The 17,477-nt window shown below is 37.4% G+C and overlaps 1 protein-coding gene across 2 annotated transcripts in view; it reads left to right on the top strand.

The window, feature by feature from the left end:
* The window catches only part of EPRS1 (glutamyl-prolyl-tRNA synthetase 1), a 78,003-nt gene that overhangs the window by 55,947 nt on the left and 4,579 nt on the right, over positions 1-17,477 (top strand). For both annotated transcript variants that reach the window (XM_064383515.1, XM_064383514.1), the window contains 10 exons: positions 2,197-2,248; positions 3,260-3,469; positions 3,833-3,905; positions 5,813-5,892; positions 6,407-6,508; positions 7,289-7,444; positions 7,917-8,114; positions 8,787-8,960; positions 14,150-14,310; positions 15,471-15,549. In XM_064383515.1, the coding sequence (XP_064239585.1) occupies positions 2,197-2,248; positions 3,260-3,469; positions 3,833-3,905; positions 5,813-5,892; positions 6,407-6,508; positions 7,289-7,444; positions 7,917-8,114; positions 8,787-8,960; positions 14,150-14,310; positions 15,471-15,549 (1,285 nt within the window). The remainder of the gene's footprint in view (positions 1-2,196; positions 2,249-3,259; positions 3,470-3,832; positions 3,906-5,812; positions 5,893-6,406; positions 6,509-7,288; positions 7,445-7,916; positions 8,115-8,786; positions 8,961-14,149; positions 14,311-15,470; positions 15,550-17,477) is intronic.

Raw genomic sequence — 17,477 nt, 5'->3', positions numbered from 1 at the left:
ATACTTTGGTTTTACATTTGTTTAGCTGAGTATCAAATTCTGCTGCTGCTTATCTCTCATGTCATATACAGTGTCTTTTTAAACAAGAGAATGTAACAGTTATTTTTCTTTTGGACTATTAAACTGAATAATCAGAGTTACAGCACAGTAGAAGAGAATGTAGAACTTCTCACCTTTTACTTTCTTAGTGCTTACGAAAGTGCTAGGTTTCCGATAGTTATTTTGTTGGGGTATGTGAGTGAAACAATAGAGAATGCGAATGCAAATACATTAAAATTTTTACCCAGCCGGGCGCGGTGGCTCACGCCTGTAATCCCAGCACTTTGGGAGGCCAAGGCGGGTGGATCACGAGGTCAAGAGATCGAGACCATCCTGGTCAACATGGTGAAACCCCATCTCTACTAAAAATTCAAAAAATTAGCTGGGCATGGTGGCGCGTGCCTGTAATTCCAGCTACTCAGGAGGCTGAGGCAGGAGAATTGCCTGAACCCAGGAGGCGGAGGTTGCGGTGAGCCGAGATCACGCCATTGCACTCCAGCCTGGGTAACAAGAGTGAAACTCCGTCTCAAAAAAAAAATTTTTTTTACCCAGTAAAACCTTTTTTGTAAACTCTAGAAAGAGACCATACTTTCTCCTGAATAATTGTTGATATTTCAAGAAAATGATTATTGTCTGAAATAGTTTTTTATTACAGACCTAGTTTATTTTACAAGCATCTATCTCTGCAACCTTTTTTCTAGTTAAAAGAAAAATTTGAGGCTGGGTGCAGTGGCTCACACCTGTAATTCCAGCACTTTGGGAGGCTGAGGTGGGCGGATCACTTGAGGTCCCGAGTTCAAGACCAGCCTGGCCAACATGACAAAACTCCATCTCTACCAAAAATATGAAAAAATTTACCAGGCCTGGTGGCACACACCTGTAATCCCAGCTACTTGGAGGGGCTGAGGCACAAGAATCACTTGAACCTGAGAGGTGGAGGTTTCAGTGAGCCGAGATCCTACAGTGCACTCCAGCCTGGATGATAGAGTGAGACTCTGTTTCAAAAAAAGAAAAACATATAAATTTGGCCAATATGCACATATAAATGCCTACTTGTGTGTGTGTGTGTGTGTGTGTGTGTGTGTGTTTATAGCCATTTTTTTTTACTTTTTAGGTGTTAATCCCAGTGAAACAGTGATGTTACTCTATACTTTAACCTGGCATAAGATTCTTCTTTTTTAGTGGGAGAATATGTGTGAACAGGCTCTGTCTCTATTACAAATACATTACCTTAAAAAGAACCTTGTAAAAGTGATGTCTGCATAGAATCATAGCTTTTGTTACGTTTGGCTTTGCTAGATTTTGTGGACAGTATCTCACAACTTTTTAAGAGATGTCTCTACTGTTTGTTTGTTTGTTTGTTTGTTTGTTTTGAGGCGGAGTTTTGCTCTTGTTGCCCAGGCTGGAGTGCAGTGGTGCGATCTTACTTCATTGCAACCTCTGCCTCCCGGGTTCAAGCGATTCTCCTGCCTCCATCCCGAGTAGTCGGGATTACAGGCGTGCACCACCATGCCTGCCTAATTTTTTGTATTTTTAGTAGAGACAGAGTTTCTCCATGTTGGTCAGACTGGTCTCAAACTCTCAACCTCAGGTGATCTGACCACCTCAGCCTCTCAAAGTGCTGGGATTACAGGCGTGAGCCACCACGCCTGGTGTGTCTACTGTTTTTTAGGTTAAAAACATTATCTTAGAGGCTAGGCACGGTGACTCACGCCTGTAATCCCAGCACTCTGGGAGGCCGGAGCAGGAGGATTTCTTGAGGCCAGGAGTTCGAGACTGGCCTGGGCAACATAGCAAGACCCTGACTCTACCAAGAATTAAAAAAAATAATAATAAGCCAGATGTTATGAGTGCCTGTAGTCCTAGCTACTCGGGAGGCTGAGGCGAGAAAATCTCTTGAGCCAAGGGGTCCAAGGTTGTTGCAGTGAGACAGGTCACACCATTGCGTTCCAGTCTGGGTGACAGAGGGAGGCCCTGTCTCAAAAACAAAACATGAAAACAACATTATCCTGGGAATGAATATAGAAGAGTTACACATATAGAAATAACTCATACTGAAGAAAACTAATCTATTTTGAACTTTAGAGGTTTATTTTCATTCAACCTAAAAGCAATTGCTGAATGAAGAGATTTATCTTTTACTTCTCATTTCTGCAGGTTGGGTCTTGAGGCAAAGAAAGAAGAAAATCTTGCTGATTGGTATTCTCAGGTGAGTATGCATTCAGTTGATTGTTATATGTTAAGTCTCTCAAAGACTGCTTTGTTTAAATTCTGAAATCTGGGTACAAACTTAATAGTAATGTGTAATTCCTTTAATAATATGTAATGTAGTCATTTAACATGAAACCGTTTTTCAACATGTTCACATGAAGTCTTGAATAGTACGAGATAGTGATTGATTTTTTTTTTTTTTTTGAGATGGAGTCTTATTCTCTCAGCCCAGGCTATAATGCAGTGGCGCAATCTCCGCTCACTGCAATCTCCGCTCACTGCAATCTCCGCCTCCTGGGTTCAAGTGATTCTCCTACCTCAGCCTCCCAAGTAGCTGGGATTACAGGGATACACCACCATGCCTGTCTGATTTTTGTATTTTTAGTAGAGACAAACTGTGCCAGCCTTTTTTTTTTTTTTTTAATAGTGAGGTAAAGGGATTAATTCAAAGCCACAAAGATACAGTCAGTAGCAGAGGCAGGATTGGAATTCAAGTTTTTTTATTTTTTGGGGGTTTTTTTGAGACAGAGTGTCAGTCTGTTGCCCAGGCTGGAGTTCAGTGGCATGATCTTGGCTCACTGCAACCTCCGCCAGGTTCAAGCAGTTCTTCTGCCTCAGCCTCCTGAGTAGCTGGAACTGTAGGTCACCGCCACCACACCCTGCTAATTTTTGTATTTTTAGTAAAGACAGGGTTTCACCATCTTGGTCAGGCTGGTCTCCAACTCCTGACCTCAGGCGATCCACCTGCCTTGGCCTCCCAAAGTACTGAGATTACAGGCGTGAGCCACCATGCCCAGCGGAATTCAACTTTTACTAAGAGTTTAGAACACTGTATATGTTGTTTCTCAGTATAGTCAGGTCTGTTTTGCTTCCATTATGACCTTCCACATTAAGGGGATGTATCAACAGTGGAAGCCTCCAGATTTGAATTTTGGTTATCATACTCTTGCCACTTATGCTAGAATTTTGGTTCAAGGTAGGCTTTAAAAACTTTTTTTCTTTTAAAAAGGTCATCACAAAGTCAGAAATGATTGAATACCATGATGTAAGTGGCTGTTATATTCTTCGTCCCTGGGCTTATGCCATTTGGGAAGCCATCAAGGACTTTTTTGATGCTGAGATTAAGAAACTTGGTGTTGAAAACTGCTACTTCCCCATGTTTGTATCTCAAGGTGCATTAGAGAAAGAGAAGACTCATGTTGCTGACTTTGCCCCAGAGGTAAGTGAGCTTGCTTTTTTATTTTTTGCAGTGTTCTCTGACAAACTCGAAAATATATTTTCAGCTTTCAAGTTTAAGAACCAGTTTTGAAAGATGGAAAGCCATTTTGGGTTAAAAAAAAAAAGTTCTGTTTCTCCCTTTATAGCAAGTAATGATTTTGTTTTGTCACATTAATTAACCGACTTTTAATATTTAGAAGGTCAGTAAGTGTGTACCTTTCCTCACTTTAAATAGCAACAACTATTTTAGCTTGCCTAAATTCATATAACAAAAATTAAAACAGAGGAAAGTTGCCTGCATTTGTACTGTTGCTCCAAAATGCTGTTGAAAAAACTTGTATGAAAAATGATTTTTTCTTACTAGGTTGCTTGGGTTACAAGATCTGGCAAAACAGAGTTGGCAGAACCAATTGCCATTCGTCCTACTAGTGAAACAGGTGAGAATAGGCCTTGTAGTGCAGGAGAATACTCACTGAAGCATCAGAGGCAACTTCTAGAGTTGAGTTTCAGCTTTTGCTTTGTGATAGGTATAATCTCTGTTGACAATATACAATTTCATGAGTGTTGATAAAGATTGATTGTAAACTTGTCTAGAGTTTTTTTTAATTTTTCTTTTTTTTTTTTTTTGAGACAGCATCTCACTCTGTCACCCAGGCTGGAGTGCAGTGACATGATCTCGGCTCACTTTGCCTCCAGGTTCAAGTATTTCTCCTGTCTCAGCCTCCCAAGTAGCTAGGATTATAGGTGTGCACCACCACGCTTGGCTAATTTTTTTTTTCTTTTTTGAGACAGAGTTTCGCTCTTGTCGCCCAGGCTAGAGTGCAATGGCGCGATCTCGGCTCACCGCAACCTCCGCCTCCTGGGTTCAGGCAATTCTCCTGCCTCAGCCTCCTAAGTAGCTGGGATTACAGGCACGCACCGCCATGCCCAGCCATTTTTTTTTTTTTTGTATTTTTAGTAGAGACGGGGTTTCACCATGTTGACCAGGATGGTCTCGATCTCTTGACCTCGTGATCCACCCGCCTCGGCCTCCCAAAGTGCTGGGATTACAGGCTTGAGCCACTGCACCCGGCCCAATTTTTGTATTTTTTTAGTAGAGACGGGGTTTCATCAGGTTGGCGAGGCTGGTCTCAAACTCCTGACCTCAAGTGATCTGTCCACCTTGGCCTCCCAAACTGCTGGGATTATAGGCATGAGCCACTGTGACCGGCCAGCTTGTCTAGAGTTTTATGCTCTTCATCATTAAATTATTGGATTTTTAATTTAAATGCTCATTTTTATGCTGTAAATTTTTAGAACTTTTCAAGGAATTTTATTCTTAGAATAATTTTTATTGGAATTATAATATTGCAAATACAAATGCTTTGTGCCATAATTATTTTCAAATTTTAATAATACACTTAGATTTTCATTCACGTAGGGTTTTCATAGGTTGCTAAATACTTTACATCATCCTTTGTTATTCTCACAACAGTGTTGTGAGGAAGGTAGGGGCAGTTACTGTGATTTCCATTTTGCAGGTAAAGAAAAGTCTGAAAGATTAAATGATTTTTCTGAAATTACATATGGTAAACGGAATTGCCATTGGAAAATTTGAGGTTTTGGGTTTTATAATGTCTTTCAAAGTGATCATTCATCTGTAGAGTTCAGGATTGTTTGTTGTTCTTCGATATTTCTAGTGATATTTTTATATAATACATTATTAATATTCTGATACCAGTTTTCTCAGACTGTTTGGCAAAGTTTTGTTTGTTTTGGTTTTACTAATTATAGATGATGAGTAGGCTCTTCTAAGACAGGCATCTTCACTTTGCATTTCATAGCAAGAGCTTTCATACTCTGAATAGATGCATCAAATAGATGTAAATTAATTCTGCTTCTCATAACTACTGGATTCAGCAAATTGTTTAACTTCTGTAAACTCAGCTTCCACATCTTTAAAACTGAGATTTATACCTACTAATGAGTTGAATATGAGAATTGAACACATAAATGAATGCAAAGAACTTAACACAGAATATGACCTTTATTAGTGTTTTTAAAAACAAAATGTAAAAACTGTCAAAGTACATTAAGTGTTATGTGAAGAATGTAAAATCTTATGTGAAGAATGTAAAATATGATTAAGTTTAGATTGATATCCTTGAGTAATACACTTTATGAAATAGTTAATACTATTCACTTATAAGCATTGGAAATATGTTTACACAAACATACATTTTATTTTTTAAATTTATTTTTTACATTTTAATTCCTATTAATTATCTTGCTGGTTTAGCTCTTACCAGCCTTGAAGGAGAAATAAAGCCATAAATGACTGTCTCTATTTTCCCATGTCTTTCAGTAATGTATCCTGCATATGCAAAATGGGTGCAGTCACACAGAGACCTGCCCATCAGGCTCAATCAGTGGTGCAATGTGGTGGTAGGTGTACACTCCCTCTTATATTCTTTAATTATTATTCACCTTCTTTTTTTTTTTTTTAAAGCATATGTTGTTTTTATTTTCAATGGATTAGGAGTATGGAAGTATTTTTGAAGTGTTTAAGATCAATTGTGATTTTTGATTACCATATAAAATGGTAATAAAAATTGGAAAGTGGCTGGGTATGGTGGCTTACACTTATAATCCCAGCACTTTGGGAGGTCAAGTGGACAGATCATTTGAGCTCAGGATTTTGAGACCAGCTGGGGCAACATGGCAAAAACCACATCTCTACTAAAAATAAAAAAATTAGACAGGTGTGGTGGCATGCACCTGTAGTCCAGCTGCTTGGGAGGCTAAGGTAGGAGGATCATTTGAGCCTGGAAGGCAGAGGGTTTCAGTGAGCCATGATTGCACCACCACACTCCAGCCTGGGTGACAGAGCAAGACCGTCTCTCCAGAAAAAATTGGAAAGCTCTCTGTAATGACCAAATTGTTTTCTTGCCTTTTCCAGCGTTGGGAGTTCAAGCACCCTCAGCCTTTCCTACGTACTCGTGAATTTCTTTGGCAGGAAGGGCACAGTGCTTTTGCTACCATTGAAGAGGCAGCAGAAGAGGTATAAAGTCATTTTCCATATTAACTATGTTCCATTTCTTTGTTCAGGATCTGCTATTTTGTTATTTAAAAATGTATGTAACACCTGTTAAAAGCCAAGTCATATTAATTCAAAGCAGTTACGTGGATTTAGGTAACTGCTTATTGGAATGTTATTAATAAGGAATATATACTCTTTTAAATTTTCAGGTGAAAATACTTGTGGGCTTTAATTTGTAGAAAATTATTTTTCAGGAAATTTTCATTTTGATACTATATATCTTTCGTAACATTTATGTTCTTATATTCTAAACATATACATTTTTTAAAGTTATTTGACTTCTTTTTACATTGCTTCATTGAATGTCTTTCTTTTTTTTTTTTTTTTGAGACGGAGTTTCGCTCTTGTTACCCAGGCTGGAGTGCAATGGCGTGATCTCGGCTCACCGCAATCTCCGCCTCCTGGGTTCAGGCAATTCTCCTGCCTCAGCCTCCTGAGTAGCTGGGATTACAGGCATGCGCCACCGTGCCCAGCTAATTTTTTGTATTAGTAGAGACGGGGTTTCACCATGTTGACCAGGATGGTCTCGATCTCTTGACCTCGTGATCCACCCGCCTCGGCCTCCCAATGAATGTCTTTCTTAATAAATTCACACTGGCTGCTTTAACCTTTTCATAAAAAGAGGTTTTTATTGTTTGAATTGCTTTTCCCACACAATTAGTCTTAAGTAGTACAGTTTTATAGATCTTAGTGAATAAATATACCCTAAATTTGAAGACATTTACATTTACAATGTTACAGGTCTTGCAGATACTTGACTTATATGCTCAAGTATATGAAGAACTCCTGGCAATTCCTGTTGTAAAAGGAAGAAAGACGGAAAAGGAAAAATTTGCAGGAGGAGACTATACAACTACAGTAGAAGCATTTATATCTGCTAGTGGAAGAGCCATCCAGGTATCAGACTGCCACATGGGATTCACAGGGCACTGTAAGCACAGTCCATGGACAGATCCAGTAATTTATTCTGTCATCAAAGAAGTAGACTCTTTAAAAAATAAGTATTTCTTGTACTTTCATATAATAATTTAAAGCAAATCTATCCCATTCCTCTGTCTCTGTGGTCCATTAAGTCACGGTATGTATTGTGAATTACTACTAAAATATGAATTCCTTTTTAACCGTTGTAGGTAAAATTACTGCTATAAAAGGGGCTGCCCAGAGCAAGACACTTGTAAATAGTATTTTTTGACTAATCTGAATCTCTTGTTGTAGTAATTATGCTTATATTTAAAAACCTCATTTAATGTAAAAAAGGGGAGAAAAAAGAAGCCTAGTGCCATTTTAAAGCATGTGATCTTATAGTAATCATGTTCAAGGGCATAATGGGTTATTAAAATTAAAGCATATATTTCTCTCTCTATTTTAGGGAGGAACGTCACATCATTTAGGGCAGAATTTTTCCAAAATGTTTGAAATCATGTTTGAAGATCCAAAGACGCCAGGAGAGAAGCAATTTGCCTATCAAAACTCCTGGGGCCTGACGACTCGAACTATTGGTGTTATGACCATGATTCATGGGGACAATATGGGTTTAGTATTGCCACCCCGTGTAGCATGTGTTCAGGTAAGGAAAATATTTCTGTTTATCATTCATTTTATAAAATACAAGCCATTATTTTACTAAAGGAAATTTGAAAGGATGATTTTCTGAATATCATTCAGGCAGATATCTCTGATAATAGAAACATAGAATGCAGTCTAGACCCTAGTGTTGTGTAACTCTGTGTATCATTTACATTATTTATTGTTTCTTACTCTTTTAATTTTTAAGCTACTTATATAAACATTTTTAGAAGTCATTTTTTAAAAACTATAATAGGTTAAATCAGCTGGGCATGAAGGCTCACACCTGTAATCCCAGCACTGTGGGAGGCCAAGGCAGGGCAGATTGCTTGAGCCTAGGAGTTTGATACTAGCCTGGGCAACATGGCAAAACCCAGTCTACAAACAATTGGCCAGGTGTGGTGGCATGCACTGATAGTCCCAGCTACTAGGGAGGCTGAAAAAAATGTAAATATATATATATATGTACATTAAATATAGTAGGTCAGATGCAAATACATTTAGCATGGGTAAGTGATTTGCAGGTAATTAGTAGACATTATGTATAGATTAGAAATCACACAAGCCGATTTATGTTAAGAATATAGTCACTAGTAGTTTTTGACTTCTGAGAGCTCATTGCTTCTATATGCTGTTTCTTTGTTTAATTTTGGGACATTGTGCTGGATTCTAGGTGGTGGTTATTCCTTGTGGCATTACCAATGCACTTTCTGAAGAAGACAAAGAAGCGCTGATGGCAAAATGCAATGATTATCGAAGGCGGTTACTCAGTGTTAACATCCGAGTCAGAGCTGATTTACGAGATAACTATTCTCCAGGTTGGAAATTCAATCACTGGGAGCTCAAGGTAAATTTCCCAGTTGTATCTGTTACCCCCAACACCTGCAGTTTGAGTTTAGCTTTTCCTCTGCATATGTTTTTATAAAACTTAAGGCTTTTCATTACTTTCCTCTATTTTGATCGTTGTGAGTTTTTTTTCTTCTTCACTTAAACTGTTGAGCACTGACACAGTTCATAGCTTTGTAATAGTGATACCTAAATTTAAAGTAGTTTTTGTGGAAGCTATTTTTATTATGTTAGATTAAAAATGATCTTGAAGCCCTTGTTTATGATTAACAAACATCATGTGGCTGGTATACTAAAATGTTTATGCCGGGAATTCATATAATAAATAAGTTATTTATATAGTATGACCCCCAGAATAATGGTGCATGGACATCTCTTAGCTGTCTGTTATAGCTAACAGTGAAACATCCGAAATTAATTTTATACTCGAGTTTTCACACCACATTGTTTCATACCAGTTTGTTGATTTTTATTTTGTGTATATAAAGCCAGTCTAAATTCTGCTTTATTGTTTGTAATGTAACTTTCGTTTATTGCACATTGTCATTAATAGATTATCTGTGCCCTTAATTCTGTTTTATAAACTTCTGGGATTTAACATTTTTTCTTATGCTGAAAGAGGGAATCTTACTGGATCTAGAAATTAGGGATTGAGACTATATGAACTCATATTATAGATGATGGGATGAGAGAATGTATTGAGATTGCAGCTGCAAGCTTTCAAATTACGGAAGCTCAGCAATATTGGAATTATTAAGGATTTATACATCTAGGATTCCCAAAGTTGCTAATATTTATCATCTTATTTGTTTCAAATGGCCCCTGAGGTAAATCTCTTGCACTGAGGAATAGTGATTATATTGATAATAATACTTCCCTTTTATGTAATATAACTGCTTCTTTACATGTTCTCCTAAACATGAATTTTTTTTCCATGTCATTTCCTTTTTAATTGCACTCTTTTTTGCTTACTTATAAATTGCTATTCTGTGATGCCAGTAGTGGTTTCTCTAAACTAATTTCTACTTAACTTAGGGTACAAAATGTTAAAGGAGAAATTTATTGCTGGCTGCTAGCACGATTAAAAGGAAAAAAACTATCCACACTCATTCCTGAATTCCTCTTTGTACGCTTTCCTCTTTTATTCATTTCCCATCCTTAGACTGACTTGGCTTTGTCTTTGTCACTCTTCTTTCAGTGCCCTGGTGAGCCTAGACTACGTTGGGGAGGTATTCTTAGTATGAGTTGGGTCTGCTACAGCTTCCTTGTCTGTATTCCTCAGGAAGGAAAATAAAGCACCTATGTTCCAAACTTGATGCCTCAAGTTAAAGAACATTGAGAAAGAGAGTTCACTATCTAGTAGAAGATGCTAGTTATACTTTTTAATGCCACTTAAGTTCCATTTAGTCAAAGAGTCTAAGAAAAAATATTTTAGGAGATCTGGATTTATATTTATTTGACAGTGACTGACTAAAGTATGTGAGCGATGCATACATGTATTTTGAAACTTATTCAGATTAATAAATGAGGTATAATATGGTTTGGTTGTGAGGCCAGAACCCAGCAACTCCTATAATTCTGCTTTAGTACTCCTTCCTATATTATGAAAATAGAAAGGGGAAAATAATCTGAGTGAATTAACCACTTTTCTTTTTACTATGTGGAAGGATTAAATTTTGTGTTGCTGTTGAAACAAAACACAAATCTTTTACAGTTAAATTTGTAACTAGTTTTAGAAAAAAACTATCAACAAAATACCTGCCTATTCCATGGTTTGGCTTCAGATTACCTTTCCAGCTTTCACTTTTCATTACCCCCTTTCATATGCCCTTTTCTCTCTTCTTCACAAACAGCCTGTTTTTTCCAACTCTATGTCTTTGCTTGTGGTATTTCTTCTACCTGGGTTGTAAAATTTTTTATCATGTGACAGTCACAGACTTACAATAAAGCAGGTTCTGTACAAATAATTAATTTTTCCTGCTTGAATCATTTGAAAATAAGATACTAACCCGATGCTCCATCACCCTACAAACATATTCTCCTATGCAATCACAGCACAACCAACATAGTACAACCAGCATGTTCTCCTGCATAATACAAGTTCCATATAGTAATGTTCATACACTGCTATAGTCTTAATTCTAGACCCCCATTCAGCTTTCAAAGCTGTCTGACTAGTGTTCCTTTATAGCAGAAGGATCTAGTTCAGAATTATGTGTTGTATATAGTTATTGTATATCTTTAGTCTCTTTTAGTCTGTAATCATTTCTCAGATTTTCTTTGATTATCATGATCTTGACATAGCACATTTCTTATTAGCCTTTCTGTTAACTAATTTATATTTTTATGGATCCGTGGTTTTCATTATTATGCACTGGGTTATAGAATCTGTTACTAACATTATTTGTTTTGATGCTTAAAGTGTCTCTGGCTTGACCAATAGGATCCCTTAAAGCTGGGTTTCATGTCCTTTTGGCATTCTCCATCATTCTTTAGGTACTTCCTTCCTTGGCACAAGATGTTGTAGGCTTGTCTTGTACCTTCTCTACCCTGGTCTAGGAATTAGCTATGTCTCTAAGGAGTTGTGGTTCTTTTTAGTGGAAAATGGTGTTTAGTGCTGAGTATGCTGATTGCTTTTGAGCTATCACTTCTCCCAGACCTTCTCAGTGGATGGAGCTATTGAATATGTGTATGTATGTAGACATCCGTACACACATACAGATACATGTACACTTTACCACCATGTTTCTATATCTATTTATATATGTTGAAAACCAGGAGTTTATAGCTATACTTTGAATTCTAATAAAAAACCACATGATGGACCAAGTGTGGTGGCTCATACTTATAATCGTAGCACCTTGGGAAGCTGAGGCAAGTGGATCACCTGAGGTCAGGAGTTGGCCACCAGCCTATCCAACATGGCGAAACCCTGTCTCTACTAAAAATACAAAAATTAGCTGTGCATGGTAGTGGGTGCCTGTAGTCGCAGTTACTCAGGAGAGTGAGGCAGAAGAATCACTTGAACCCAGGGGTGGGGCGGAGGTTGCAGTGAACCCAGATTGCACCATTGCACTCCTGCCTGGGCGACAAGAGTGAAACTATCTCAAGGAGAAAACAAAAAAAACAACAAACACCGCAGGATGCATTCTAGTTTTTTCCCCATTTTGTGCTTGTAATTCCCTTTTCTGACAATGAAAAACCTAGCTCTAATTATCCTTAGTACATGAATTTATTTGATTAGTCATCTTGTATGCCACCAGTCTCTCATTGCCATTGTCACCCACTCCCCTGGGTGAATGAGCTTCTTATCCTTCATGGGTTCTGTCACTCTGTGCAAGGCTGTTATGCTGAATGTCCTCTTGCCTGACTCAAGCTCAGACACCCTGCTGCAGGCTACCAATGGCTCTCTCCTTTTTCAGTGTGGGATCCAGTCTTACTGCATTTCACTGTCATGTCCTTTTAGTGTTCTTCAATCAGAAGTAGTTCATCAGACTTTCATTGTCATTTATGACATAGGCATTTTTGTAACTATAGGTCAGTTATTTTATAGAATGTTCTTTAATTCTGATGAATAATTTACTTATTTTTACCTTCTCCAGTAACTTTTCTTCTCTCTTCCAGCTAAGGAATAGTCTCTCACTGCTGACTTTCTGTATTAATTTTTATTGTTTGTATTTGTGCCTTACCCTACAAAGCATGAAGCTTCTTGAGGACAAGATGTATTTCTTACTCATCTTTAAAATCTCATTGCACTTAGCATTGTATCTTACAAATGCATGTAATACATCCAGTATAATACATTGAATAAATAAACGAAAATAATAAAATAATGTAATACTTAGCATACAACATTTTGTTCCATAGTGTTTTTTTTTTTCATCTCATTTTATAAAATAAGTTTTCTCTAAGAGTAAATTAGGACTTCTAGATTAATATTTTAAATTTTTCCTATGGTATTTTTGGGTATACCACCCAACATCTAAATTGTATGTAGAAGCACCTAACTTATGAAAATCTCAAGTTAATTTTATAGGATTATTTTTTCAAAAAAATTATTTAAAACCAACTGTTTATCAGATATGGTTCTGGGTCCTAAAAATGAGGTGTTTCCCTAAACCTTAAGGATTTTAATCCCCTTATGGGATATACATTCACAAGGATTGAACATTCACAAATCTTAAACTTGCAGTCAGTCCTTAAGTTACTTTGGAAGAACAAAAGAGCATAGGGAAGTGGTTCTTAAACTGTAGTCCTAGGACCAGCAGTGTCTGCATCACTTGGAAACTTGTTAGAAATTCAAACTCTTGGCCAGGTATGATGGCTCACACCTGTGATCCCAGCACTTTGGGAGGTGGAGGCAGGCAGATCAGTTGAGTCCATGAGTTCGGCGCCAGCCTGGTCAACATGGCAAAATCCAGTGTCTACTAAAAATACAAAAATTAGCCAGGTGTGGTGGTAGGTGCCTGTAATTCCAGCTACTCGGGAGGCTGAGGCATGAGAATCAATTGATGCTTGGAGGCAGACGTTGCAGTGAGCCAAGATCATGCCACTGCACTGCAGTCTGGTCAACAGGGGAGACTCTGTCTTCAAAAATAAACAAACAAACAAATTCTCAGGTCCTATCCGCAACCTACTATAATAAAAAACTCTGGAGGTGGGACCCTGAAATCTGCTTTCACAATCCTTCCAGGTGATCATAATGCATGCTAAATATAGAGTATCCAGAATGGAGGCTTTGCAACCAGAGAACACCACTATATCAGAAATGAGTCAAAAATGTGTCATGGAACTGATCCCCTCAGTGGCTTGTGGTAGATTTAGCCTCAAAAAGCCTTTGTGTAACCCCATTACTATGCAAATACATTTTCTGAATGCTATTTTGTGAGAACAGTGGGGAATGCTGACCTAGAAACTACTTTCTCTCTTTCTCCATGAAGAACTTCCTTTCCTTAGAACCAGTAAGGCAGTAGTAGATTTTTTTCTTTGGGTTGATACCTTCTTACTGGAATAGATTTCTATAGTATCTCAGTAGTATTACCTTGTTTTTTTTCCCTTGTTTTTCTATGCTTTTATTTTCTTATTATTGTTTTTTATATATAATTTACTGTAGATAAAGCCATGAATTACATCTGTGTATTCAACTGGAGACATTCATATATCATTTTAACTGCCTTTTTTGTCTTATAGGGAGTTCCCATTAGACTTGAAGTTGGGCCACGTGATATGAAGAACTGTCAGTTTGTAGCTGTCAGACGAGATACTGGAGAAAAGCTGACAGTTGCTGAAAATGAGGCAGAGACTAAACTTCAAGCTATTTTGGAAGACATCCATGTCAGCCTTTTCACAAGGTCGTTGCTCAAAATTGCTTACGTCTCTCTCCAAATCTTCTACCACCTTTATACCAAGGAATATTTGGGGTTGCCCCAATTTGAAACAATTGTTCCCTCCCTCTGAGCCCTCATGCTGCTTAATTCGCCACTCTCTGGGTTTTTTACTTGTATTATGGTTATTTTTCTAAGCGCCATCTGCTTCCTACTAGCTTTGCAACAATGAAGTTTCTGTCCCCTGGATTAATTTGCATTAATTTTAGATCTAGGTTTATTTATTTATTTTTATTTTTTTAATTTTAGAAAAAATTCCAAATAAATAAATAGATAGCTGCATATAGATCTAGGTTTTTATGAGATATAAATATGAGGGCTTAAGGCATTGACTATCATCTGCTGGGTACACATTGGCAGCACCTGGGAAGCTTTAGTAACTACCAGTGCCTTCCTAGAGACACTAATTTAATTTGTCTGGAGAGGGCCTGGCAACTATACTGTTAAAAGCTCCCCCAGGGGATTATAAGATAGCCAAGGCTGAGAACCTCCTGATTGTGGTTGGGAATGAGGGATAGAGGAAGGCCTTAGGGCCGCCCTCACCTATGGAGAGAGTCTTTTAGAATCACCGATCTCAAGGCAGAGGCACCAGATTAGTGGCTTAGCTTTGGCACCTTATTTTCTTTCCTGCCTACCTGGAGCAGAAAGCAGAGAGGAAGGCCCACTACCACTGAGGATAGGGGCGCAGTTTGTGAGGGTAGTGTCTGCATCTTATATAAGGGCACTTACGTACTGATGTAAGATATATATAATATATATGTATCTTTTATATATATTTCCTCTGAATTTGGAAATGTTGAAGCCCAGGGAGGTTTGAAAAATAACACTCCCATAGATGATGTGTTAATGCCAGAAAAAGAATGTTGGTCATTAGAGATTTAACAGCAGTAACAAAAGTTATGATCACCTGTTGTGTGTGTAACAAATTTCCCATGCATTTAAGGCTCACAGTAGTGCAATGATAAGATAACTGTGATATACTAATGGTCACTGTGAGTGACAGACTTGAGATTCAAATTGAGTCGTTCTGACTGCCAGGTTATTATGTTTTCATTAATTATGTGTTTTATAAAACTTTGTCATATTTGTGAGAACAATTATGTATTGTTTTCTAATTTGTTTGGTAGGGCTTCTGAAGACCTTAAGACTCATATGGTTGTGGCTAATACAATGGAAGACTTTCAGAAGATACTAGATTCTGGAAAGGTCAGAGACTTTCAAAAAGTTTTTAGTATAAAAATATTTCAGTAAATTGTATTATAAGGCTCATTGCATTTATACATGATATTAATCCCTTTTTAAGTCAATCACATAAAAAGATAGTACATTACTCAACATTTTTTACATATATAAATATATAGTCTCATATATAGTCTTTTATATTTAAACGTTTTATATGTAAGTATATTGTGTGTGTGTGTGTGTGTGTGTGTGTGTGTGTATATATATATGGGGAGAGAGAGAGAGAGAGAGAGAGAGAGAGAGAGAGTGTATTTGTTTTTTACTGATTTCCCCAAAGCATTACAACATTATACCATTTTGGGGTAATACTTTGAACTGATTATGTGAATTTTTTCCTATGTTTGATGTGCTACTTTCTAAAGAACATTGATTCTGTATGCCTCCTAATTGCTTCATTACTGAAAATCTCTGTTATTTCAGTTTCATGTAAGTTCGTGAAGTAACCATTGCTTAGCTTTAGAGCCAGCATATGCGGCTGCCTAAAAAAGGTGAAAAGTCAGTTTCTTTCCATTCCTTGACCATACATATTCAGCTCTCAATTGACTGAACTTTCTGAATAATGAGACGAAAAGCGTTGCTCATTCTAAGCCTGTTTTTCAGAATGGGGCTACTTGGCTCCTTAGAACTCCATAGGCTTTCCTAATTGGTTTTATATATTGGGGATATGTAGCCGTTTCAAGCTGAAACTTTAAATTTTCATAAAGAAGAATTTCAGATATGTAACATTTTAAATGGTATACATGTTTGAATATACAACCAATCTTGTGTCTTCAGGTTACAAGTGAGAAAACCATGGGCTATTGTTTAAATGAATACCCCAAGCCATACAGAATTTAGATCACTCTTCTGACTAGGTTTAATGCATTTTCCTGCGTATCTTTTTTGTTTTTAAATTCATGCTGAGAATGAGCATGAATTTATTAAAGCTTTAGTTTTTATGATCATAATGTATTAATATATCTCTTATTTCTTGAGCTGGGAAAATTAATCTCTCTGGCTTTCATTTTACTATTCTATAAAACAAGTACAAAATATCAAAATCCTCTTCAGAGCCATAATTCTTCCGTATTTAGCCTTCTGTCCTTATTGGATTATTGCTTTTATAATTTTTCACCTTTCTGGGTTCTGTAATTTTTCACTTGACTCAAACTTCCTTTTTTGTGGGGGGATGTTGGGGGCGGAGGGCAGAGTCTTACTTTGCTGCCCAGGCCGGAGTGCAGCAGCTCGATCTTGGCTCACTGCAACCTCCACCTCCTGGGCTTAAGTGATTCTCCTGCCTCAGCCTCCCGAGCAGCTGGGATTACAGGTGCCTGCTACCACACCTGGCTAATTCTTATATTTTTAGTAGAGATGAGATTTTGCCATGTTAGTCAGGCTGGTCTTGAACTCTGACCTCAGGTGATCCACCTGCATTGGCTTCCCAAAGTGCTGGGATTACAGGCATAAGGCACTGTGTCCGGCGTTAAACTTCCTACTTTTAATAGAAGGCTAGAGAAGGGGTAGTCATCAGTAGCACTGTGTTTTTTCTTTCACTTTATTTTTTTTTTTGTTCCATTAGTTACCGAATTTAAATTTTTTCTTTATTGTAGAAATACGGTAGTCACGTTTGCAGCAGTCTATTAAAGACATTGCATAAGAGTTAATAAATCAATAGAGTAATAGTTAATCCATTGCTTTCAAAGAAATAAATGTTGGCAGGTGTTGCTGGAATCGTGTCTTTTATTCTAATATTAGATAAATTACTGTAGCAATTTCAATAACTATTCTGAAGTAGAACCTATGGTATTTTGGCTGTATATCCAAAGAACACAGGACCGACCAGAAGACAAATTTTTGTTTCTTGTATTCAGTGGACTGTTCCATCCCTCATCTCACCTTTATGTTTGTCAGCT

This window comes from Aotus nancymaae, unplaced genomic scaffold (assembly GCF_030222135.1).
Source record: "Aotus nancymaae isolate 86718 unplaced genomic scaffold, 86718_ANA_hifiasm-v0.15.2.pri h1tg000032l_0, whole genome shotgun sequence".
NCBI lineage: Eukaryota > Metazoa > Chordata > Mammalia > Primates > Aotidae > Aotus > Aotus nancymaae.
This window is presented reverse-complemented; position numbering and strand designations above follow the sequence as displayed.